At 42.5% G+C, this 27874-nt stretch overlaps 1 protein-coding gene across 1 annotated transcript; it reads right to left on the reverse strand.

Annotated features, from left to right (window-relative positions):
• Positions 1-1827: 1827 nt before the first annotated feature.
• Positions 1828-27852, reverse strand: LOC146519381 (proline-rich transmembrane protein 2). The gene is made up of 5 exons (XM_085156585.1): positions 27316-27852; positions 14195-14480; positions 9891-10180; positions 9285-9417; positions 1828-9146 (listed from the first exon to the last, which is right to left on the reverse strand). The coding sequence occupies exons 2-5, from the start codon at positions 14430-14432 to the stop codon at positions 9130-9132; spliced, it is 678 nt and encodes a 225-aa protein (XP_085012711.1). The 5' UTR covers positions 14433-14480; positions 27316-27852; the 3' UTR covers positions 1828-9129.
• Between the last annotated feature and the right edge of the window lie 22 nt (positions 27853-27874).

Genomic DNA, 27874 nt, shown 5'->3' on the forward strand with positions numbered 1-27874 from the left:
AAATGCAGTTTGCATCCATCCAGAAGTGCTTTAGTGATATAGATATATTACAATATATATTAGCAATAATATAGATATGTAAGATGTATGTGTATATGTATGTAGATATGTAGGTGACACCGGTGTTTCTAACAGGTCTTCCTCCTGATTAGCGGCTGACCCTCTGTGGGTTGAGTGTGAGAGACTGGTGCCTGGTCCTGGTCTCCTGCACTCACAGAGAAGAAGCTGCTTTGTGGGAGCTGTAACTGGACTTGACTGCGACGTGGACAGTCTGCCGCTTGTGTTGTTGGCATCTGATCCAATCACATCTCCTTCCTCCGATGGGGTCAGTGCTCTTATCTTCCACAACACAAGAAATATTGTTATTTTGAATAGTTTGTTATTTTGAATTTTGTCCACTGATTGTTGTACGAGCACATGGAGCACCTCAGGAGAAAACGCCACAGTCACGCTGTGAACTCTTGGAGATGTCAGACTCAGAGAGACTTTTACCCATTTGCATCCTGCGGGTCGGATATGTTGACTGGATATGGTCGTACACTTTATCTGTCAACCCCTTTGAGAACATCTTGATTTCCTCACTTGACAGGTTCTCCAGGGGTTTTCTGATCATCTTAAGGGTCAATTTACTAAACAGATGATTAAGACCTGGCATGATGGTGATAGATTTGAGTGGAGAAGAACTTTTAGCTGTGGTTTCTAATTTTGGTGATTTTCTGGGAACGTCTGTGAGTGAACCTGATGGGTTTAAATATAAACCTGTGTTGGAGTCTCAGGGGAGTTTGCCTGTTCTCTGAGAAAGGTGAAAAACCATTTGCTTCTCTTCTGTTTTGGTTCATCTGATTTTGCAAGTGATGATTCGCATGACGTGGAAAACTCTTTCACCTGTTTCATAATAAAATCAAAAGCAGGCTTGGGTGAGCTACATTTCTCCCCTTATGTAATATCTTCTGCGTCAGGATACTCAAAGTTATCAACTATTGCATTTGCAATGCCAGCTGCAGCTACACAGGCTTCCCCGGAGTACCAGGAGGACGGACACTTGGAGCCTTCCCCTCAGTTTCTGCAGACTTTTTCTCCGGGTTGCAGTTCTGAGCGACAGTCTTCGTCATCTTGACTTATCTCTGCGTCTGTGCTCCATCTCACAAGAGCCTTACTTACTTCTTTGATTGTTCCCGTCTCATAGATAATGGATTCAAGATTCTCATCGCTTGGACTAGAGGAGCTGGGTCTCGCTCTGCTTGCACAGGCAGCTCAGCCTACCTGTATATCTCCTCAGACACAAAGCATGCGTCTCTTTTCATGTTGGTTGTTTGATTGTGATGTTAACATGGCTGCATTTTGATTTAAGACGAAATTATTATTTAAAAAACATCCTCAAATGTAAACATGGAGACACACAGATTATATCCGCCATCACATTATATTGGCATAAAGTTTTACTGACTCGGGTGATTCAGGACTCAATATCATGTTGGACTCACATGAAAGTTTGTAAAGTTTGATACTTGAATTCTGCACAGACAAAAACATGTGTGGTAGATGTAAATGTGCTCCAGCCTACGAAGGTCTCGCATTGACGTCAACAGAAATGATGGCGTGCACTGGCAAGCCGTGGTTACTCAGAGAGCGAGTCACACTTTCAATGAGCTTCCCGTATCAAACTTTACGACCCAGCGAGCGATAACAACATTCAGTCCCCAGAGACGACCGGCGTGTAGCGAGAGAGCCGGCGAGCTGGATTTTTATTTTGGTTCACGCCGCCAGCAAAAGTGTTTCTGTGCCGCTGCTCTCGGCAGATTCATGAGCCTGCAGACGTCGAGGAGGTCGTATTTAACATGGGCTTTATTGCCTTCAAACATGATCAAATATTCAACATCAGAAGTCAAGATCAACGGTGTCTTTGATAAATGTTTTGTGTACAACCATACTCATTCATTATGCTCCATAAAGCAATCAATTTAAGGCATGCACAGGCACAACGAGAGTTCGGTGTCAGGACACAGCAATCAATAATAAGAGGACATAATGAAGTTGGTATACTCATGCTTACACCATCCCCCGCCTTGCAGTTTCTCCTTTGTCTTAAAAAGAAAAAGCAGGAAGCAGGTCATACTGAGCGATACAAACAGTAGATTACCATGTAAATACAAAAGAGATTCAGAGGATGAGACTGGAAATATAAAAATACAAAGATCAGGTTGTCAGGTGTTCAAAGAGCATTTACAAAAGAAAGGAAAATTAAAACTGGTGAAACATAAAGAGTTAAAGTAGGCATCAAATGAACCGTCACTAACTGCAGCTTCTATCTGTACAGGCGTGTGTTCAAAATGAGAAGCTCTTGAGAAACTTTTCAGTATTTAAATGACAAAAGTCTTTTAGGTATTTTGGAAAAAATGTAAAATGTAACCTAATTTCATAACCATTGAAGAGTAAGTTATGACACATAAATAATTAGCTAAACATAACAGAACATACAGTACAGCCACACTGGTACTGGTTCAAAATTAGCATAACCGTATTAAATGTGATTTTATTTGCTTTGAATAAGATTGTTTAAAAAAATTAGCACTAATAAAATTTAAGTGGTAAACATGCAAATTTTATTTTTTTTCTTGTTGGAAAGTAGATTTCTAGCTAACCGCTGCTACTGATTTTTAGATTTTGTGCTAAGCTAATCATATTCTGCATCATTTTATTTAAAACAATTCAGATCATTTCTCTATGAAGAACCAGACACCGTCACCACGAAGCAGTGAGATTTAAATATTTTCACACATTATAGTTTCGTGTCAGGATTAACTATTTAGCTAGCAATGTTAGCTAAATAGCAATGTTAGCAATGTAGCTAGAATGTTCGCTTCCTTGTATTTAATTAAACATTGTGCCTAAAACCCCCACTGAAGAACAATTCTCTGTCTGTTCATAGCAAGAGTTATTTTCTGTCAGTATATAGTGTCACAGAGTCACATGATCATATTAAACATCATTGTGGTTTCATATAAAGCATGCAAAGCTTTTGTGCTAAGCTAAGCAAATCCAAAAATATTTTAGAAACATTTATTTAAGTAAATTTCAAACAAATCGCAAATTTTCTAAATGAAAAGCAAATTTATATATTTTCAAGCATTCTTTAGTATCTAGATTTGTTAGCTAGCATGCCAGCCTCCCACACTTTGCATTGTCAAATAAAATGTTAGCTTCCCGACTGAAGAACCTAGCTACTCACTGCGGACTCATTTTCTGTAAATTTATAATGTTAAGGAATTAGAAGTTCATATTAATCATGGCCAAGTTTTCCAAAAACAAGTCAAACATATGCTTAAGGATGTTTTCAACATTGTGTTGACTTTTATTTAAATTTATTTATGTTACGATATCATGGGATTGCAACTAAAAGCGCAGAATTTAAGGCACGTTTCAGATGTTCTGAGATCATCTTTTACTGGATTGTTTTCAGGGTTTGAACTTTGGGGTCATTCGTGTCATCAAATATTACCTGAAAACTTTTACATTTATTGGATTATGACATCGTGCTGGGCACAGCCAAAAAACACCCCAAAGTAAGGCGAGTGTAGCTTGCTGCTGACCCTCAGCAGGCTTCCAGAATCTGGCCAATCAGAAGACAGTGGGTTTTAGCCGGAGGAGGCATAAGAAAGATTTAAAACCTAAAACAGCTAGTATGGCATCTTCTTAAAAATATTTTTTCCAAATTAGAAAACAAGACTATTTTACTAATTGTTTCTTTAACGATGATAAATGCTGGTTACCAAAATCTTCCTCAGAGCTTTTCATTTCTCAGTGTAAGACAGCTTGATTCTTATAACACAGTTTCCTGTTTAAATGTATGTTGTAGAGATTTTTCTATTTACACGAGTTGTGCTGCTGGACAAATGAAGAAACTTATAGATTTGTGGAAACATGTTCACAATCAAAACCCTGCATGTAGATATCGTAATTACAACGGCTGCAGTGAAACTCACAGGAACAGAAGCACAAAGATTTAACAGTCACTTAGAAATCGGTGACACCGTGTGATGTGCGGTTAATAAAACATGGTAGGCAGCTTTGAGAGGTAGCGCAAGCAAAGTCCGTATGAAACCGTGTAAGAGTACACCACCACAGCAGGAATCAGCAAAGCTAGCATTCGTACTGATAACGTGCCAGGCCTTTTTTTCCTTTTTAGTTTACAATTTATTTTTTGCATAATGTGATTAGTAAACAGGCATGCTACATACAGAGTGGGCGGAGTGAAGGTGTGAATGGGACGGACGGGACCTCGTGCTGCATTCATGTCATACTGGAAGTACTTGTGTTGGTTTACGACACGTTTCTGATTGTGTGAAAATACAGACGATGAAACAGCGCTGAATAAAATTCTACATTTAACAAATGTTGTGACGCTGTCGACAAACATCTAATCCTTAAACGACCACCTCTGCAGTGACACAGTCGATGATGCGACTAATAACATTTGTGAAATATGACATGAATGCAGCACTACAAGACCCTCCTTTCCTCCCCCACCTCTGAGCCTGACCTCACCTGACCTTACCTGTACACTCTGATTGGCTCTCAGTCCAAACGTGTCACCTGATCTCCTTAAAGACCTGCAGTGCGTTTTTGGCACCGAGGTGACTGCAGTCACATCCCAGTGACAAACCTAGACCGGCTGATCGGTTACCTTCCAATTAACATCCCATAATGTTTATTTACATAGTGCTACTCAGTTAGCTCACCTGCTAACTGAGGCTACAGTCTGTATAAAAGCATTCAGTAATAAATACTCCAAGCATGCACAGGTTATAGGAGATGAAGGGCTGATTTAGTTCCACAACAACAGCTTATATCCTCAAAGAACCCCCAAAATTTCTGTTAGCACACATTTCCACACTGAGAGGAAATGTGTACCACTCTCTGGTATTTGGCACAGCGTCACGCTGAGGCTCGGCTGAGAGAACGGCGACTGGACGAGGACAAAATGAACATTTTGAGAGGTTTTCTGTGTAAAACTCGAGCAGTTAAACAGCCAGAGTGTTCTAAATGGGGTCATGTCATAACCACACTACACCTGACAACTAAAAATGAGTGTGTGGCCCAGAATCGCATTTCAACAGCAATAAAAATCATGATTTCAGGTTTCCTAAACAGTGTCTGGCTGCAGACAGTCCCTCCTGGCTTTGTGTGCAGTGGATTCGAAGAATCATCAACTGTAAACTGTAAACTCCATCACAAACATCTGTAAATGTTGGATGGATTGATAATGCCAAAGCTGTTTCACAGCTGCACACTAACCAGATTTGGGCATTAGCATTAGCATTAGCATAGTTTAACTTGGAAAATGAAAGGCTTGTAAGAAAGACTTCAAACTATATACCAGTTTTTAAATTGTGTGGATAGGCCACGTAAAACCAGAGTTATGATCATAAATGCATGCAATGTGTTTTTCTGAACAAAACCGTGGTGTTTACAGCGAGTGGAAAAAGAAAAAACATCCCTCCCCTATTGGTGTTAAATTGTGCCATGTCAACCAAACAAAGGATGATATGGCAACATGTGGCATTTGGTTGTTTAGGGAGAGGGGGGTTTGAGGAGTGACGCTCGCGAGAGAAAGCGGGCATAGTGGACAGAAACTAGTTTTTTGGACTGGCACTAATAACGTGTACCTTCTTATTTGATGCAGCACAGCTGATTGTTCTGTAAATAGATTTAATGGTTATATAAAAAACGCCTGAGGCCTTGGCTGCATTTTTAGGTTAATAGTACCAAATAACTTTGTTGTTTGCAAAACTTGTGCATAATTTTTAGAAATGTACAATTTCTATTTGCAATTGAAGTTATGAAAATGATTCGTTAAACATGTTTGTGGGTTTTACAGTAAAAAATATGACTTAAATTTAATTTTTTTGTCTGAGTTTAGATCAATTGTGCTAATATAGCATGTCAAAATGAAAAAATAACTCCAATTTCAGAGTTTGTGGTGAATAATGATACCAAAGAAGGCAAGATAAACAGTTTTTAAAGGTGAAATACAGAGGTAAAATCAATAGTAGTCAAAAACGGCCAATTATACCCTGGACCCCAGAGGGTTAAACCATTCAGGAGACTCTAAGTACTCAGGAGTTCCCATGAGAACCACATGTCCTCCGGAGCGTTTCTCTTTTTTTGCATTTGCACTGCAAACAGGAACGGTAACGAGCCCGCTGATGGAAGGTATAGATCAGTCAAAATCACATTTGCTTCCCATAAAGGTCAGTAAAGCCGGGGCTTCACCTCTTAACATTCACGTCATTTGGAAAAACCAAAACCTCACGCCTCGCAAAAATCTAAATTCTAAAGATATGAAATATAAAACGTCTTCATGTTATCACTAATGTAACAGTTTAGCACGTGAGCCTTGGCTAGAACCAATCCCACCTGCAGCGCTGAGCTTAAATGGGTTGCAAGAAAAAAATTGCTTGTTGCTAATGTTGCAGTTTTATCCAATAACCAGACAAAGTGAACCTCCAGTTTAACCCTAACTAGTGATGTGCGGATCGATCCTGAAATATCGATTCCTCCGATACCGATCATTTATGTTTTAGAATCGATTCTCACATGAAAATATCGATATTTTAGTAATTTAGAGTAAATTTGTAGTTAACAGGAACACAGTGGAAAGAAACTATAACATTCGGATTGTCTACATTCAGAGGAACTACTTCCTCTTCTGCCTTTCATAGTCATGTGCGAAATACGCTGTATAAATGTCTCACAGCCGCTGGCGAGCGCACTCACAACAATGGCTGAGCGTAATCGGAGTCATGTGCGAACGTATTTTACCTCCACAAACAGCTGAGACGTGGTTTGCGATACATGTGGCAAAAAAAGTGAGGTGTTGTGGCCATACATGCCAACCTTGAGACCTCAGAATTAGGGAGACAATTCAAAAGGGCTGTTGGGTGGGGGGGTTTGAGGGGGGGGGATAAATACATTTTACAGGGTTTATTTATCGGATAAAATACGTCAAATGTCACCGTTATTATTTGCCGGCCAGAAACAGCGGGGGTGTCCAAATTCAGAGGCTGCTTAATATTAAAACTAAGTCGCTGCTGCCATTGTTGGAAACTGGAACTGGTTGGGCCGCGCTATGAATTCTGCAATATGGTTTTTCAATTTTGTTGGTTTTGTTTGTCGGGTGGAAAATCGGGAGAAATTCGGGAGAATGGTGGCTCCGGGATTCTCCTGGAAAACTCGTGAGGGTTGGCATGTATGGTTGTGGCAACATCACTAACCTTGTCAAACACCTCAGAGTAAATCATATCACAGAATATGACGAGCGTATGTTGAGTCTCTGAAGAGGAGGACAGGGACAGGTGCTGCCAGGGCGAGACAGACGTCTCTCACGAGTCCTTTAGTGCTGCAGGCAACGTGTTCAAATAACTTCAGGTTTTTCTATTTCTATATGATGAACTCTGCATTATTAAGTGATAAGAACAAGTAATCTGATGTCCTGTAATCATTATGACGCTATAATTTGAGATACAATAAATAAAATAAGTTTTTGTACAAAGTATCGGATCAGTATCGTCGATACCACCCTGAACATTACTCGGTATCGGATTGGAAAGGAAATCAGTGGTATCGCACATCACTACCCCTAACTCCGTGTTTTTCAGAAAAGCCAAAAGGACTTTTTGAGAAGAAATGTAAATAGTTTTGAAATGTTATCGTCTCCTGCCAGGAGAATAGTTTAAAAGAGAATAATTTAAAAGAATATTACATATTCTGATAGCGTTAGATTTAAAAGCTCAGAGGGTTAACAGCCACCAGGTCGAACTACCCAAGTTTAAGGTTAGCACTGCAATCCAGACATATGCTAAACAAGCCTAGCTTATAACCTCGCACCATTCAAAGATCACGGCTGTCGCAGTTCTTGTGCAGCTATAAGAACCATGTTCATCCACTGTCACAGCAAAGAGGTGAGTACCTGATCCAACACTTCCTAAAACTATGAACAAACTCCTTCCAAGGTCGTTACCAACACGAGGGTCACACTGGCAAACAAAGATGTTTCAGAATTATGATTTTAGGCTATTGAGTGAAGACTGAGACAGAACTTCATACAGGAAGTTGTTGAGGAAGTTCTTCTTGTATCTGCAGTAAAACACTTAACAGAAAGGGAAGCGGGCAGCAGCTGTGAATGCGAGACTAAAGTAAAAGACTGACACTGAAAGGCCGGAGAGAAAAGAAGAATTGATCCATCTCTGTGAGCACTCAGGGGGAGTCCAAAAGTAACCTCAACCACCCAAATGAATAGAAGTCCTGGAGAACATCAGGAATACTGTGAAACTTTCCACCACTTTATGTCCACTTAGAGCCAAAGGCTGTGGTCAGGGAGAATAATTCATTAATTACTAAGGGACTGGCTTACAGTGAGACGAGCACGGCTAACAGCCTGCAGTCTGTGGTCAGTTCACGGTCTCTGATAACCTCGGATGGAACATGATGAATGTTTAGCAGCTCCGGGGGACATTTATCATGAATATGCAGAGTAAACATCAGAATCATGCCTCCGGTTTTTTCACAAAGACAGTGAAACAGAGGAAGTCCATCTCTGTGCTGAAACAAAGATCTGCCGTCACAGTTCAAAGACTTTTAGAGTTCATCCTCAGTTTGAGTTCAACTGTCACTGCAGCAGCTTCTCCCCGTTTCAGTTCAGCTGCGTTTCTAAATTTTTGGCATCAAACGCAACAAACCAGGTCCCCCAGTTCACACCATTACGGACCATTAGGAATCTGAATAATCCCCTTTCCCAGGATGTCCATCTCCTCTTGTAATTGTGGCGTCTGAGGAGGAGATAAGCTGCTACCACAGAATGAAATGAGCATCTGGTGATCCATCGTTTTCTCCAGATCAGGTGTCAGGCGTCAGGATTGGGTTTGTCGGTCGTGTCAGAGGTAGAGCGTCAGGCAGACCATGCTTGTCGTGCAGCAAGAAACAACAGCGAAGAACAGAAACGGGTTTTTATTCGTTTTACATCTGGTGCAGGCGCTCGACAACGATAGTGCTTCAGGAACGGGAGGAAATGGTGTCGTGTCGGGTTCGATGTTGTCATGAAGTCAGTCTCGCCGTGCCGGTTGGTTTGAATCAAGATTTTAATATCACTGGAGAGAGATAAAGATTAAATTCACACAGATTTAAGCTGGTTTTACATTTTTAATGATCCTGAACATTCGAGAAAAGCTTGTAGAGTCAACTTTAGGGCGCTTTTGCGGAGAAAATGACTGAATCGTGAGACTTACATCCCCAGTTCAGGACGATGGCCGCTGTGATGATGACGATCCCTCCTAAAATGGAGACAACAGCCAGCACCATGGCGTTACGGCCCAAACGGCGAGCACCGTCAACGTTGCCTTGCTGCAGACTGTTTCGGGACTGAAGGGAAGCAGAGAGCAAAGAAAACAAGCAATAAACTGTCACTCAACATCGTAAAGTAATGATATGATTGGGTTGGGACAACAAGACAACAGTTACAGATAAAAAGAAGAAGAAAATCACCAGATTGGACAGCAGACGACTCGATACTGACAATTTATATGTTATATAAATGTTTTTCTGCCTGCAGCTCCATATTTCTATTGTGGGACATCACCAAAGAACTTTCCAGGCTCTCAGCTAAAATATATTCCTCATTTATCTTTCGCTGGTTCTTTCTACAGCCCGAGTTCTTCTGGGAAAAACCCATTTTAGCTCTTTTGTCTTGGTTACTAACATGTAAAATAGATTCTTTTGTTTTTGGAGTTGTCAGCTCTGCTGTCCTTAAAGATCAAAATGTTTTTGGTTGTGACTTATAAATTTGTCTGAGCTGCTGTTAACTGAGAGGTTTAAATGATACTAAGAAGTCGTACCATCACAGAGAAGGTGAGGGCCACGATGTTGATGGGCCACATTGGGCAGAAGCAGGATAAGATGGCGAGGATCAGGTAGTCCCTCGGCTTGGACCCATCCACAGCGGCCTCTGTGATGGCGCTGGGCTGGCGGGTGAGCGAGGGCCTGGGGGAGCCCATCGCTAGCGAGCCGGACCGGCTGCCCAAGCGGGGCCGGCCATTAGCATGGCCGGCTGGCTTTGCATGCAGCTTGGGCGACACAGAGGGCGCTATGGGTGACGAGTCAGCCATGAGAGGCGCGACGCCATTACCTAGAAAACAAAAAGCTGTCAGAAGGAACTGAAAAACAACTGATGAGCAACCATCATCTCTGCCGGGGGTTTAGCTTTAGTTGGCTGTGTTGAGCTTCCCTGACAGTATGTTGCTCAAGAGGAAACCTAGTAGGTGCTGAACAGCGTCACTGTGTTAATAAAAATAAAACACCTAAAAATAGATGTCAGGGAAGTCAGGAAGCTCCATGAGAGGAACTAGCATGTTGTTTTTGGATATTCTCACAGGAAATGATTGTGATTAAAACAACGATCTGCCAAAAATACCTTTCAATATTTTCTTTCCCGACCTAAAGCGATGCCCCGCTGCGACTGGACCGGGCCGTAATCCTGCTGACAGTCAGGACAGTAGGCCATTTTCCACCATGGCCAGAATTTTTATAGTTACCTTATCCTCAGCGCTCCGTGTGTCTGTGGCCTACACACAGCTGAAGCCTGATTACAGCGTCTGGGCACCGAACAGCCTCAATAGCCTGGAAAGGTGCTAACCGCTAGGCTAACTAGCAACAAGATGTCTTCCCTCTCCACAGATGACTACCACAGCCTCCTGCAGAAGATTGCAGTGATTTTATGTTTCTAACTGAAACTTGGTTGGACCAAAGTAACAGTGGAGCTGTTCTCATCGAGACGACCCCTCCTACAGTTTTATCAGTGAGGCCAGGGTGAGCAGGAGAGGAGGAGGGGTTGCTGTCTTATTTAATGAATCATTTCAATGTAAGCAGCTATCTCCTGGAAGTTTTCAGTCTTTTGAATATGTGGCTTTACAGCTGAAGGCCCATCCAAAGTTGTGTTTCTTAATGTTTACAGGCCTCCCAAATACTGCACAGACTTTTTTAATGATCTGTGTTGATTTTGACTGTGTAATTATTGTTGGGGATTTTAACATCCATGTGGACAACCCTCAGGACAAAGGGACTAAAGACCTGAGTAACACTCAGCATGTAACAGAGGCCACACATAATAGAGGACACACTCTTGACCTACTAATCTCCAAGGGCCTGAGCATTTCAAAGGTTACTGTGTCTGATGTGGGCCTGTCTGATCATTACTGTGTTTGCTTTGAAAGTAAAATCTCAGCCCACACAAATATATCAACAGCAGTGATCACAAAACGGTGTATAACTGAACACAGTAGTGAGATATTTAACCAGGTCTTCCCATTAACACCTGACCTGTCCAGAGGTTCAGTCAATGAGCTCGTCAATAGCTTCAATGCTAACATGTTAAATGTAATGGACACTATTGCTCCCATTAAGGTGAAGGTTATCTCTGGAAGGAAAAAGTCTCCATGGAGAAACTCCACACTAGTGAAAAATGAAAAAAGAGAGTGTAGGAAAGCTGCAGATGGAGAAAAACAAACCTCCAGGTTCATTATGACATCTATAAAGAGAAACTTCACAATTATAATTTACAACTGAGGAGTGCAAGGAGGTCCTACTTCTCTGACATCATCACCAAAAACAGTCATAATGCTCAGGTCTTATTTTCTACAGTTGACAGGCTAACAAACCCTCCTGTGTCAGTGGCAGCTGAACTTCGACCATGGCCTGCAATGACTTTGCCAAATTCTTCACAGACAAAATCCAAAAGATTAGACAAGCAATTACATCAACAGCAGATCCAGAATATGTACTGTGTCCACCGAAAAACAGTTTAAACACCATGAAACAGTTTCACCCGATTAACAGCAAAGACCTGGAGGACATCTTAGCTCAGCTGAACTCCTCCTCTTGCTGTTTAGATGTCCTGCCAACAAGTTTTTTCAAAAAGGTCTCAAAGACTTTAGAGTCAGACCTGTTACAGATCGTCAGCTTTTCTTTATTATCAGGTGTGTTTCCAGAACCACTAAAAACTGCTGTAATAAAACCTGTACTGAAAAAGGACAATCTTGACAAGATACAAATGAAGAACTACAGGCCGATCTCAAATCTCCCATTTTTAAGTAAGATCATTGAAAAAGCAGTTTCTCAACAGCTCAATTACTTCTTAAACAGAATAACTGCTATGATGCCTTCCAGTCAGGTTTTAGACAGAACCACAGCACTGAAACCGCTCTGACCAAAGTGTTTAATGACACATGTCTGAATACAGACAGTGGAAAAATGTCAGTCTTAGTTTTACTGGATCTCAGTGCAGCATTTGATACAGTCGACCACAACATATTACTCAAACAACTGGAGAACTGGGCAGGTCTTTCAGGAACTGTACTAAACTGGTTCAAAACATACTTAGAAAACAGGAAATACTTTGTATCAACAGGTAACTTCACATCTGAGCAGACAAGTTTCACATGTGGAGTTCCCCAAGGTTCGATCTTGGGACCCCTTCTGATGCTGGTCTATGAAGCTCTGAATGGTTTAGGACCAAAATACATCAGTGACCTCCTGACCCAGTATGAACCTTCCATATCCCTCAGCTCATCTGGATCCGGTCTTTTATCAGTTCCCAGAGTCGGAACCAGACACGGAGAAGCTGCATTCAGCTTTTATGCTCCTTATATCTGGAACAAACTCCCAGAAAGCCTCAGATCAGCTGAAACAGTTTATTTAAATCCAGGTTGAAGACTCACCTGTTCTCAGCTGCATTTGAATAAAGCACCAAATCTGCACTGTTTTACTTTTAAGCTTAAATTTCAAAACTTACATTTTAACTACTGATTTTATCTACTGTTCCTTTTCTTTTTCTTTTTTTTCCAATTTTAAACCATGCTTTTTATTTGTTTTTGTTTTTTAATGTGTAAAGCTCTTTGAATCACCTTGTTGTTGAATTGTGCTATATAAATAAACTTGCCTTGCCTTTGGACTGTGAACCCAAATTCATGGGCTTCATCCTCCTGAGGCTGCATTTGTAGGCCAATTACGTCACAGTGACGCGACGAAGGCAGTCCAAATTTGAAGACTCCTCCAAATGCGTCCTCCTTTTCCCTGAATTTGAAGAATGGGTGGGGTGTATCCTTCGTGGCCCAACCTATCCCAGAATTCATAGCGCGGCCCAGCCAATTCCAGTTTCCAACAATGGCGGCAGCTACTTAGTTTTAAAATTACTCTTACTCATCTTTCTGGGTCACAAAATAAACTTTTAACATATTTTCAGGCGAGAATGTAGCTGTGTAAACCTCAAATATCTGCTCAGTTTATCAAGACATCACATATTTGCAAAAGTGCTCTGACGTTTTCGTCTGTTACCCACCAGCTCGAAGCTGACCGGGAGGTCGAGGCTCACTAGAGCCGGCGAGAACACTGGACTCCCCGCACATGATTTTCAAACCCCCCGTGGTCTTTGGCTACTCAGGTTAAACGTGATATATAAGTCACTTAGATAACTTAAAACTGTTATTGTTGGGCTTTTTTCAGTGTTTTTTTTGTTTGTGTGTAAATCGGGTCGGCTGAGATTAAAGTTACAGTTTTCACACAGCTGAATAAACGTCAAACAGAAAACTGATTATACAGAAGTGTGAGACGGTCGAGAGTTTACTCCAGTGTCCTGTTATATTTTAGACAGCAAGGAGCAGACGGCCGAGTTTATTAAACTCCACAGCCTCACACTTCCAGCCTTCTCGGTCTTTGGAGGATCCGGCCCACATAGACCGCCGGATCCTCCGAAGGATACGGCCTTCGCGGTCTATGTGGGCCGGATCCTCCTATGAATTTGGACACAGCAAGGGAGAACGTTTAGTCAAATTTATTTTCAAAATGAAATTGATCAGTTTTTAACTGTCGTTATATTATGTCTCTAGTAAATCCTGGATCTTCAACTATCACTGATATGTGATATATGTAAATAAAGTCAAACCTGTTTTCATTTATTCTTATTCTGGGAACACAGGTCAACCACTAAATCAACATCTTTGATGAGGAAGCTTGTTTCCTCCAATTGTATCTTCAATGCTTCACTTTTGGTCACTAACCCAAGTAAAGATCTGCTGAACTCACGGCTGTATCTGCATTGTGAAGCTAAAGAAAACTTATCATAGCGGACTTTTAGGGCTGTATTTACTGGTCTCTGTGTTTTCGCTGATTACTGTCAGGTGGTCCATCCCCTTCCCGTCCTCTGTCTGCTGGGCCTCGGGACCATCTGTCGTTGAGGGTGGGGCCTGTTGGTCAGAGCTGGTTGGTTGAGAAGTCACAGCAGTTTGGGCAGCTTCTCCATCCTGCTGCGTGGTGATTGGCTGGTCTGGCTGCTGGGGTTCCTCCATATTACCGGGCTGATGGGTGGCGCTGGGGCTGGTGGTCATCGGACTGCCGAAGCTAACTGTTGAGGAAATCTGAAGGCAGGGCTTGTTCTGAAAAGAATTACAGAGATGCCGTCAGTTATGTTGCTGCTATGAAAGTCATTAGTCATCATTCTGATTATTGATTGGCTGATTAATTTGGCTAAACCGCCAGCTGCATATAAAAACAGAATGTGGCAGATCAGACTCGTGGAGGAAAAGCTTTGCAAACAGAAAAACACAACCACTGTGTTCAAGGTCCTTGTAGAATCTACTTTGCATGGTGAAGCATTGCTTGATTTAAGAATGCAATCGATGGCAACACGGAGCGTCCAGATGATCCAAAGGTTGCAGCATCCATACTTTGATTAAGAGCCAGAGTTCCTTTGTTGCAGGTCCTAATCATGTCTGCATTTATATAAAGCAACCCTCAAAGTCATGTCAGCATTACTGTGTAACAGCCAACACTGCTCAGAGTTCATGTTTATCTATATCCATATCTGGTTTTCAGGTGCAGCCACCTCCAGCTTTTCTGGGGGACATTGAGCAGTTTGAGTGCCCATGTAACCCCTCCAAGAGTCCTGAGTGATGAGCTGGAGTGTGACTCTAAAGACCCCTGTGAAGAGACAAACAATGGACCATGCCAACTCACCCAGGTTACCAAGACCCCACCCTGGATCCAGGCAAGTAGGAGAGGTTGGGCACCAGGCGCCATGCAACATGGCTCCACCCTCCTGTGGGACATCCACCCGGAGGAGCTTTAGAGGTTCAGTGCTTGGTGCAGCAATGCTTTGTTTATCTGATTCCAGTTATCAAAACATCAACCTAAGATTTGTATTTTATTTTATTATTTTAACTGAATACAGCATTAAATGATTTGCCACTCTTACTCCAACGATATTAATCTTTGCAGTTTTGCTGAAGACATTCGGATGGCCCTGTTTTGACTCCATGTTCTTGGATGTGTAGGGTTACTGTTGTGAGGAGCTATAGTTTACCTGAAAGCACAACCCTTTCCTTACCCTAACCGTGTAGTGAACAGAATTACCATAATGAGTGAAAGTGAAACTGAATCTGCAGGTCTGCTGTGATTACCAGTAAATGAGACATTAAAGACACCTCGAGTGTAACAGTGAGACACGGGCACTGAAATTATAAAGCTCTGTGTTGTAATTTCAACTTTGACCTGGTGGTGGCAGCGTTGCCTCAACCAAGAAAATACCTCCAAATAGTCAGAAATCCTAAAGCGTAGAGGCCGATGTCCCCACCTCGTTGTTCTGAAAGCAGAAGTAGAGAGGTGGGTGGAGCAAGCACCAATTTGCGAGAGGCTGCACGGCACTAACGTGTTAACGAGCTAACCGCGCTAACGCATTGACGCCGTGCAGCCCCACGCACTGGGCGAGCCGCACTAACTCACTAACGGAGATTTGCTGTTTGCACGCGGTTATGGCGTTAACGTCATTTTAACGAGATTAACGCTGACAGCAGTACTTCTGATATAATGTACGACTCTGCAGATACAGACGAGGTTTTACAGGTTTTACAGGTTTCTGCTGCACTAAAATATCTTTGTGTGAGTATTTGCAACATCACAATACCACAAGTTGCTTTACGTCATCCTCCATTTTGATCTGGGGCGTGAAGCGAGCAGCAGCAGAGTATTTGTAGCAGCAGCCTCCTGATTAGGGATGTCCCGATCAGGTGTTTTGATTCATTTGTAATTTGATTTTGAGTATCCACCGATACCAAGTCCTGATCCGATACTTCTAAAGAATAAAGAAGAGAAACAGATCCTGGATGTTCCTCATTTTTTATTTAATTCACCTTATTTTAACATTCAACAACTCCGTTAACAAACAAAACACTTTTGTGAGGTAACTTGAACAATCAAGTAATAAATAACATAAATTATTCACTTATGGATTTTAGTGCAACAGTAAATATAAAAAAAGTCTGATATAACAACAATTAGCACCTCAACTTAAAATATCCGGCATGCATGTAAACAAATAAAACAATAAAGGTGCCACAGTGTTTGCAAAGCCAGTAATGTGCTTTTAGGGACTGCACTCCTAACTCTTACTGTCATCACAGTAAGTCTCACAGAAGGAAATGTCTACTTTGTTTCTGTTCTCATCAAGGACGTTTGCAACAGCACTAAAAAGTCTCTCACTGTCCACAGAGCTGCAGGGGGCACTGAGATACTGGGTTGCAGCCATAGAGGAAAACTGGTTAGCATGTTCTTTCCAGTACCGAAGTGGGTCACTTTTCAAGTTTACATATCTCACAGTTTGCTATGGCAGTGTTGTTGTTAGGGTGGGGGGAAAAATGGATACTGTGTAGCATGGTGATATTTTGTTTGCTAATAATGTATCGATACAGGGACAGCAGAAATCGATACTTTGTTACAAAAAGGTTTTTGTGCTCTGACTTCAGAGCATGTTGATGCTTTTTCTGAGCAAGAATCCTGACATTCCTTCACTGTCCAAATGTGTTTAACTTGTTTTTATGGCAGCAATAAACATGACAGTTTACTTATTTTAATTTAAGACATGTTTTATTTTAATTAAGTTTAAAACTTTTTTATTTAATGTAAAATTATATTTTGTTTTAATTGACTTTCAAATTCTTCAGTTGCTGAAGGGGCTGCATAGTTTTCATAAACTGCATAGTTCAGAATAGCTATAATTGTACCAGATGGTTGATTCAGTTAAGTTGGACTAGACTGTAATACAAACCGTTCAGTTTGTCAACAATCAAACTGAAATGAGAGAAAGACTGAGTGTGAGACTTTGATATTAGAGAAAATGATGATTGATAAAGTTTACCTTTATGTACAGAATCTGAATATCACAAAATATTTTTAAAAATTGCAATAATATCGTATCGTGGGATGTTTGGTGATTCCCACCTCTAGTTGTTGTCATCAACTTTATAATACCTGCAGACCACAGACATACTCGCGCTTTCCGCTTCAAGCTGCTTCCGTGTTCTGATTTGCCGGCAGGCGTCTGTGCAACAAAGTGATGTCATGCCGCACGCGTTGCTGTATCTGTCAAGAGAGTCAAGAGGTCTAAATTGGTGCCAGCGCATAACTACAGATGTGTTCGCAAATAACGAGTCAGATTCCGATCAGTCTGAAACCACGTGATCGGCTCTGGACATCCCGACTCCTGATAGCATCATCTTTATTGGCCACGACCTGCTGCTTCTTCCAGACTTATGGAAGTCGGCGTTCCTGACGCTGGTCCAGATATACTCACTTCTTCTGGATGAAGCCTCAAGTGGCCATTAGAGGAACTGCAGTCGTTGGGCACTTTGTTCAAACTGAAAGCAGTTTTAGTTTATTTGATGAATTTTCTTTTAAGAAACTAAATTTGATTTTGTAGTTTTTAAATCATGTTGTTCTTTTTGGTTTCAATGTTTAAGTGTTATAAAAAGCGGAGATTAATAAACTAATTTAAATGGATAATTTAGCTCATTAATCCATTGTAAGAAAAGCAATAATCCTTCATATATCCGTGCATGCTTTCAGGTTCTTTCCTCTCATAAGTTCAGTTTTATTAAATTGCAGCGTCCTGAGAACGAGTCGGGAGATGCAGCAGAGACATGATATTAAAACTATAATGAAAGAACTGCTGGCGTCAGAGATATTAAAGGAAACCAAGCCGAGTCCTGAGGCTCCACACGTAGAAACCACTTTATTCACCATTTTACTGATTATTACTTACTTTTCATAAAAATGAACACATTAATGTGAGAGTGTGAAAAAAGCTTCATTGCCAGTGAAATAACAACAATATTGACATGGATCACATTTATGCCATATTTTATAAAGTAAATTAAAATCAATCTTTAACCTTAAATTTGTTTATCTACTATTTTAATTTCAGCAGCTCGTGCTTGCATAAATAATCCTTCTCTCCAAATCTATTCATTCAAAAGTCAATTTGATTAATTTTATCAAGCAATAAATAAATAAATTTAGAATAAAATGAAAACACATGACTTCTAAACTTTTCATCTTATTTGGATTATTTATTGAGACGTTCCTTTGTAGGCGGAGCCTCTGAGCTGTGATGTTCCTTCATCCCGAGCTCCTTGTTCTTAATAAAAGTTGAGATTCCTCCAAATGGACGGGCGGCGGAGTTATTCATGAAATATTCAGACATTTCTCTGACAGCTTATCTAACAGCACCAAAGTTAAAAGCTGAAATGATGACAGCGGCGCGTCACAGAGCTCAGAATAATTTTGTCTCTCCAAAGGTCGAGAAAAAGGAGAGAAATATTTATAAAGCAGATCTGCAGCTTCTGTGTGGGTTGATCAGCTTCCTGTTTAATAACGGTGACTCAACACTTTCTTGCTGCTGAGGTTTGTAGCTCGCGGGCCTTCGTGTAGGAGGAGAGAGCGCCGTCAGGAGCTCGGATTCATGCGTCGGTGAACAAAGAGCACAGTAACAATCATGTAATTTATCAGAGACTGAGAAGTTATGGAAGGGATCATTAGGCTGTCGAGTACGAGCAGGCGGAGGAGTAATTACAGCCTTCAGTCACAACAGCTTTATCTGTTTTTACATCCTTGGATTTAAACTGAACCAGCTGTGACATCCTCAGATCTGCGTCAGGTGATGGGCGCTAGCTCAGAGCTCTGAGATGACAGCATGTGGATGCGACATGACGCGATTGATAAGACGTTACCTAAGGAGCTTATCCTCAACAATCCTCCTTTCTGAAACTCTGAATTATCAAATTTACTAAAAAGGACCTGAGATCAGTGACCGAGCCCATAAACTAACTAGGAAAGTGTTACAGCAGAGGGCCGATCTCCCCGTAGACGTCTACAGGACCAGAACTCACGCTGTAAGCAAAGGTATCGCCACCTGGTGGCCACTGCAGAATGCAAAATGAGAACGCAGCGCAGCGTCCACATCGCTCCTCTGCTTTTAGAACAAAGAAGAGAAACTGTCCCAGCTGGGTCAACGTTTAGACTAGGGATGCACTGATAACGATACCGGTATCGGGTATCGGCCTCGATACCACATTTTCTAAAGTACTCGTACTCGTTAAAAGTCCCCCGATACCGAAGACCGATACCACAGTCTGAGACCTGTCTATGTTTGAGCGGCATGTAAGGGGTTAATCACAGGCCCCGAGTGCCCGCCCCCAGGCCCCGACTGCAGCTCAGAGCGGGGAGAAGGCGAGGCGAGACAAGTCAGCCGTGTGGAACTATTTCAAAGTGAACGAAGACGTGAAAACAAAGGCGGACTGCAAATTGTGCTCAGCGAAATTGTCCAGAGGCTCTAAAGGTAGCGCATTTAACACAAGTAATTTAATCAAGCACCAAAATCCCAACACAACAACGAGTACAAAGAGTTTACCCACGCTTATTTACCCACGCTTATTAGCACAGAGGAGCATAGCTGATGCTACAGCAGGGGGACGGAAAATAGTTGGGCATTTTAAACACTCCGCCTTAGCCTACTCCCGCCTCGAGGACATTCAGGGACAGCTCAACCAGCCAATAAAGAGACTGCAGCAGGACGTACAGACGCGCTGGAACAGCACGTATTACATGCTCCAGTCCCTCATTGAGCAAAAGCGAGTGCTGGGCGTGTCCGAGCACGAACTCCCTGACTATCTCACCGCTCACCAACGGGCTCTTATGGAGACGACTGTTGCCATCCTCGCCCCCTTTGAGGAACTAACTAAAAAAGTGAGCAGCTACGACGCACTAGCCTCTGATGTCATCCCAGCTGTGACTGTGCTAGTGAGACTTCAAACAGAGAAACAGACGAACAAATTTAAAATTAAATTTTGTTTTTTATAATTATTTATTCTGTAATATGTTGCATACAACATGCTTTTCATTTTAAATAAATGTTCTTAATTCCAAACTAGTCCCTTGTTTGTTTGTTTTTTGTTAAATTATAGGACTAAAGCTGTTACCTGTAAATTTAAATCATGTTTTTAAGTACTCAGTATCGGTGAGTACTGAAATGCAAGTACTCGTACTCGTTTCCAAAAAAGTGGTATCGGTGCATCCCTAGTTTAGACACACTCATAGAACTGCAGTTACGTCCAGTAACCACTGTTTCTGTTTCACATGTGCAGCTCCCACGAACAGGAGGTCACGGCTGGGTAACATGTTGGAGGTGCAGCCTGTGCAACATGCAGACGTCCTCCACCATCTTTATCCTTAAACAGAAAAACAGGAGCCTGGAAACCAAAGAGGGAAGCCTCCAACAAGCTCCACACGGTGGATGCAGACAGCATGAGCTCGTGCTGTCGGCACTTTCTGAGACGAGCAGTTCACCGTCAATCAAACGAGACAGTTTAGATTCAGACACATCTTTAAATGTACTTCCAAACAATACTTCCTGTTTCTAAGAGAACATAAGATAGAACAGGCTTTATTAACACTGGAAACACTGCAGATTCGCTGAGTGTGCTGATATTTCAGACATTTTTAGTTGTGCTGACCATAAAACAAAGTTTATTGTGTAAAGAGAGAGAAGCTGAAGCATCATTTATCGGACTTTTTCAAACTTGTGCTGCGTTTGCTCTCGGTTCAGTGCTACCCTGTGCTCCTCACTGTGATCAGCAGTAATCTTATCGGATCAATCAGACAGGCTCATCGATCCGAGCGATGCCTGGAGGACGAGCTGCTTCCTAAAGAGCAGGGGCTCTGTCGCAGCGCCTACACGCTCGCCGTTGTAAAGACTGCCAGGACTGCATCGATCGCTTGTCCCCCTCCCCGAGGACCCGGCGCTGCAGCGCTGCTTCGCTGACTGAAGCAGAGTGTGTTATTACAGCACGAAGCTGCACGTGCTCCCTGATGCAGTGCGACCGTTTAGCAGCATCAGTGTCATTCGATGCAGATCACAGGATACATCTGCAAAACACCTCCGATCCTCCCGAGTCGCTGACGTGCTCAGCGTTCAGAGGACGAGAGGGTGTTCACCTCCTTCCTCCCCTTCTTCATCACTCAGCGAGGCGAGCACTTTGTTCTTTTGTTGGTGACCTCAGGAGCTTCAGGTTACCAGAAAACTTCTTTAACTTTAAGATTTAACTTTCATCCTGGATCTGTGTATTAAAACCCATCAATCCTTTAAAATGAAATGTGATGGAGAAAGATGAACTCAGCACTGCTACTCAGCCATCATCAAATTTTACTGCTCCACTAAAAGTGGAGCTCAGAGGGTCTGTTACTACAGTGACCTCACAGCGGCCATATTATTGGTCACATGACAGAATTAAAAAGGCTCCAACAGCACAAACACGGTCCACACCTACAGCTACATCCACCTGTCAGTCAAAGAGGCCACACCCCTAATAATGCTAACTTCAAGCCTTAATGTGAGTTAAACAAGTTATAGATGATCCACAGAGATCAAACAGTTTGTGCATCAGGATGTAAACATGTTTGCTTCTCTGGGGACTGACTCACTGCTGCCTCTGCTGGATGTTAGAGGAACTGCATGTTCTCATTTTATTATAAATTTATGTTAGGGATGCAACGATACCAATTTTTTCAAACCGATACGATACCGATACTTGGATCTGAGTACTTGCCGATACTGAGTACAAAAACCAATACTTCTACCACACACACACACACACACAAATGCAATTAATTGGAAGACAGGTTTTATTTTATTCCCTGCCGATAAAAAATAAAATCGTAATAAAAATGACCACAAAAAAAATTTCAAGTGAAAAATAAGCACTTCTGTTAAATTATTGTAGAGTCTCCACATTGTAATTTTACAAAATATCACTGAACTATTGGCACTGTCTCGAGCTTTCAGAATAATAAATAAACACTTCTGTTTGGAATCAAATAAACTTTTAAATTATTGCAGAGTGTCCAATTTCATATCGCAGCTCGAGTATGCTGAGAAGACGGTGCAATCCTATGTTTTCCACGACCGGCATTGGCTGGTCATCCAGAGCGATAAAATGAGTCAGAGCCTCTGTTATTTTAACTGCCCGTGGATTTTCTCTTGACATTTTTCATCGCTTTTCCAAAACCTGAGTTAAAGTTGGCTGTTCCACACTGCTGACATTTTGTTTAGCCTAGCTACAGCAGCCTCCAGTTTCTCTTTTTTCAACTGGAGCCGCCAGTCTCACTCGCCTAACCCTGTGCCTGTTTAGCGCGGGATGTCCCCCTAGTGGCCAATCTAAAAAACTACAACAGAAATGACAAGCCACCCTCTGATTAATGAAATAAGTTAGTATCGGTTCATGGTATCGGTTAACTTTTACGAGTATGAGTACACACACATTTTACAGTATCGGTATCGGTGCATCCCTAATTATGTTCTTATGACTTTTATGCTAAAACATTTATTTAGACCATTTTGTAAATGTTTATTCAAGACGGAAACTGTTTCCAGTTTTCACACAAAACCTTTGATCATCATATAAATCTGACGCGCTCTGCAGCAGATAACCTTGGATGGAGCTTTTACTTCAGAACCAGCTCGACAGCAGCACATGTAATCATCAGCTGACTGCAGTTAGAAATAAGAATCGTTTAGAAAATGTGACAGAGAGCTCTATGCGACCCACATCAGAGGCTTCGAGGAAATATCTGCAGAATAAGCACAGGACGGTTTTTTTATCTGCTGCAAAGACTTCAAATTTTTATTTTAACAACCTGAATTTTCCTGAACATGGAGACACAGGGGTGTCCTACATAATTAAAGAGCTTCTGCTCAGGACGCCGGTTTGAATTATTTGTTAGACCCGCGAGCTTCAGCGGCTGCTGTTTGGGACCGAGTCTGTCAGACGTATGAACAAACTTTTAAGCTTCACAGTGAAACATCAAAAACTATGTTTCCAGAAAAAAAGGAAAAAAAACTTCCCATAAAAATGAGGATATTTCATCATCATAATAAAAAGATTAGAGTCTGTAGTTCTCTAGATTTCTGTGACTAAATCAAACAAAATCAATGAATTTGAATGATTTATTAATCATTAATTTTGCTGATTACAGCGGTACACTGAGATTTTACTGTTGTGTCAAAGATCAGATTTCCCCTTTTGATCTCATTGGCTGGAGGAGGTCACAAGGTCTTTAATGAAGAGTCCTTAACATTAATTAACCTGCTGCTGCCTTCGTCCTGTCAGCGAGCGGCAGGATTAGCGCTGCGAGCTGCGGCGGGCACTCCGGAGGGAGCGGCAGCAGGAAGACACGACCATCGCAGCCATTAGTCTGGTGTTGTTAGCTCTGCGGCGGCGTAATGACTCGGGGCTCTGCAGATGTTTCTTTCATGCTGCTGAGCCAGTCATGATGACATGATAGAAGCCTTTAATGAAATCCTGGTAAGGCTGCGTCCTGCACAGACTCGGAGCTTGTTGGGCTGCAGCTGCGAGGCTGTGGCACTAATCAGCTACAGGACAACATGAGTCTGAGAGACGAGGCTGTAACAGGATGAAGCCTCTCAGCGTTTGACAAACGTGGATCTCCAACTCGGATCAGCTGTTTTTGCACCACAGACACAAAATGAATCCAAATTTTATAGCATGAAAAAATGATGTTTGGAGGCTGGATGGAGATTTCAGAGCTGTGAGTCATCTCACCGTTCACTTAGATTCGTCTTCTTAATGTGATTACATCCTCCAGCGCCCCGTGACCCTGAAGGTCAGGTTGTTTCCAGAAGTCTAGATTTTCATTTTGTTGAACTTTAGTAACTAAAATCTTTTTCCTTTCAGGTTTAGTTTGTTTTTTCTCACTAGAACAGCCTGGATCCAGATTCAGATCAGCCCCAATCTGATCTGTTTTACGGTGGATCAGAGTTTGGTCCCGCCCCAGTCATAAACCCTCTAGGTTAGAGTTGGGGTCCAGTTTCTCTCTGCCTGTCTGTACGAGCTTTTCTTTGAACAGGAACATCTTCCACCTCATGAGAGTTTGCCTCTTCGGCCCTGATCCAGCCTGGCTGACCTGATGGATGTAGAGGAGCTGCAGAGGCACTCCAACCAGAAGTGGACTCTGAACCTGTACAGAAGAAAATTCTTCATATGCTGACTTTGTCTTCTTTATTTCGGTTAAAGCTGTCTGTAGTCATGTGCAAAGGTTAACGATGTTCACTTCTCCAACGCAGGCACCATGAGAAAGACTCAACTTCAACTACAAGAAGAACGCAGAGCCCTCAAACAGATGCATCAGTCTGGGATTGTGCGGGAGTTTCAGGAGTAATCCACACAAGAGCTGTGGGAAGTTCACTGAGATGCTCCAAAGCCAGATGAGTAAAGACCAGTGTAAAACCCAAAGCCCCAATCCCAACTTCCATGCCACTGACGTCCAAGTCCTCCGAGATGATCCTAAACCAGCCTAAACCATGTTCATGGGCGAACCCTGATCCAAAATACTGCAGCAAGAGTCCTGACAGGGACGAGAACAAGAGCTGGTTCCCCATCTTATCTTAATGACCTTGTAGTACCATATCACCCTATTAGAGCACTTCGCTCTCGCTCTGCAGGCCTACTTGTTGTTCCTAGAGTATTTAAAAGTAGAATGGGAGGGAGAGCCTTCAGTTTTCAGGCCCCTCTTCTGTGAACCAGCTTCCAGTTTGGATTCAGGAGACAGACACTATAGAGGGTCTGTCCTGTTAGGACTTGCCCAGAATAGCTCAACTGGCTTCTTCCAATATGGGGGAGCAGCAGCTCTACTCAAAGTAGCTCCTGAGCTCCTCACCCTCTCTCTAAGGGAGAGGCCACCCACAGATCGAGCAGTAAATGGAGAACTTTCAGCTCTCTTCACCCCGCAGATCGGTACAGCGGTCGCATCACTGCAGGTGCTGAACCAATCCGTCAGTCTCATGCTCCCCTCACTCGTGGACAAGACCCCGATATAGCTGAACACCTCCACCCGGGGCAGTAACTCCTCCCTGACCACGGCCTTGCGGCAAGGCTGGCAAGGCACCGGCGTGAGGGTCAGATGACATCATAGTGACATCACATCCAGCCTCCATATTCAGCTAAATTCAGGTTCTACAAACTGATCCGAACTCAGCGGCCCCACAAGAGATTTGAAGCCTTTTTGAAAGGATGAATCTTTGTTTTATTTTCTAAACTCAAAATTCAACTTCCTGTTTCTCGGCCTGGTCACAGAGCGGCCGTGTTGCTGTCACCTCCTCGCTCTTCGGGCGGGTCACGCCTCCTGACTGTGACTCCTCTCAGTTAAAGCTGTCACCGTGACTAAAACCAGCTCACTCAGTCAAACGGAAACATTAAAAGTCTTTAAAGGCAGACTTTCAAAATAATATTCACATTTTTTTAGGCAGCTTAATTTGAAATTCTTTGGCCGACTTCAGACTGTAAACAATCTGCTCTTGTTTCTTTCAGTTTTTTGGAAATGAAATATTTTCAGAGTTTAACCTCCAGCTCGAGCAAAGCAGGATAAACTGATCCGCTAGGGGCGGGTTTTGATGATCGATTCAGCGATTAGAATCGATTCTGTCTTGGATAACGTGATATCGATTCATTCAAATCCTGAATCGATTTTTTAATATAAATTTATTTTGCCCGAAACGCCAGAATCTCAGTTTCAACAACCACCAAACATTTAAAACAGTAACTGAGAGCAGGAACAGGATTCTGCACAGAGACGTGAACACGAAGCTCGACCCGCCGACGCATCAGGATCAGTGAGATGTGACTTTCTCACCGACGGCACGGACACGGTCGGGGCTGAACGCCGACAGCTCGCTGATCCTGATGTTTCGGCGGGTCGAGCTTTGTTTTCACGCCCTTTATGTGCTGATTCTGAAGCTGTTAGTTTATCTCTGTCCAAACAATATTGACCGAACCAGCAAAAGAAGATCCAAACTAGCTTCACATAAACATCGTCATGAATTCTCTCTGACTTTTGATGTTTTGCTTTCACCAGGATAAAATCACACTTCATGCACAGCTCTCTCTCTCTCTCTCTCTCTCTCTCTCTCTCTCTCTTCAACAACAGTTTCCCGTCTAAAAATCTGTTTTCTTCATTATTCGCTTGCTTGTTACGCACAAGTTGTTTCCAGGCTGTCGGCTGATGTTTTTTCCTTTTACTTACTTCTGAAAAGAAAATCTAATTTCTGCCGTTCAACACTGAACAAATTTAAAATTATGCAAAACGCTGTGTCTCTAATAAAACCGCTGTAACTTCAGAGGTGATGTTCATGTGCTGATTAATGATTTTCTTTCGTTTTTGATCGACTGCAGAATATTTTTATAAAATCCAGAACAGAAAAACCTTCATGTGTTTCTGTGTTTATCCTCAGCTACTTTGACACAAAGGCCTCTGCTGTGACGCTCACACCTTTGATAAAGTCTCACAAGTGTCAGCTTTCTTTTTATAGATTCAAAAATATGTAAATGTACTGATCTGGATTATAATATTTCTGACTGTCTGAGGCAAAATTTCCCAGATTTAATTCGAATCAAATTGAATCAAATCGATTCTAGAAATCAGTGATGATACCCAGCCCTATGATCCACCTCAGGCAAGGATGGCACGGCAGCAAGGACACGAGGAGACGAGGACACGAGGCAGCGAGGAGACGAGGACATGAGGCGGTGTCTGTTTTCTAGAAAATACCCAAAAAGCTTGAATGAAATCCTGCGAGGCAGCACGACTGCAGCCATATTTTATACATAATTAACACGCAGTGATGCATGAACATGTCCATGCCTCACTCACACACACACACACACACACACACACACACACACACACACACACACACACACACTTTGTATGAATGCACCAAAACCTTCATCTTCATCACAGGCAGACAAAGAAAAGAGAAGAATCCAGCTGGAGGTGAGATGCAGCGACACACCCACCCGGGCGGAGGCAGCCGCACATGTCCTGCACATCCAACCTGTGAAACTGAAAGGTTTTTCCCGGGACGCTCACCTGGTCCTAGTCCAGCACGGGAAGCTGCAGGGTGAGGTTCATCGTGTCTCTGCAGGAGAAGTGGGAGGTACGGATCCCCCGACGTGAGCGATAGGAGCTGAAATGAGAGATGACAGTACGCTGCGCTCGGCGAAGCACCCTCAGATCTTCTTTTAAATGATGCTGTGGCTCGCTCAGCCTCCTCTCACTAAGATCTGTTGGATTTGTGATGCAGAGAGTCTGTGCAGCAGCTCCGTCTGCTCCACCGCAAGAGGTGAAAGGGAAGGGAGGGGTGCTTTAAGAGTGTGTGTGTGTGTGTGTGTGTGTGTGTGTGTCTGTGTGTGTGTGTGTGTGGGAGAGAGAGAGAGTGTGTGTGTGAGAGAGTGTGTGTGTAGTAGTAGTAGCTGCCCTCCTCTCCCTCTTTCCATCTTCAGTATCGAGCTGGCTCAGGCTTAAAAGCACCTTCTGACAAAGCCTTCAAAATAAAAGCCTGAAGATGAAAGCTCAAACCCTTTTCATCGATGTTAGTGCCTCTCTGCCACCAGATCTGCTTTTACAAAAGTTGAATCCCTGATCCAAC

This window comes from Neolamprologus multifasciatus, chromosome 4 (genome assembly GCF_963576455.1).
Source record: "Neolamprologus multifasciatus chromosome 4, fNeoMul1.2, whole genome shotgun sequence".
NCBI classification, from domain to species: Eukaryota; Metazoa; Chordata; class Actinopteri; order Cichliformes; family Cichlidae; genus Neolamprologus; species Neolamprologus multifasciatus.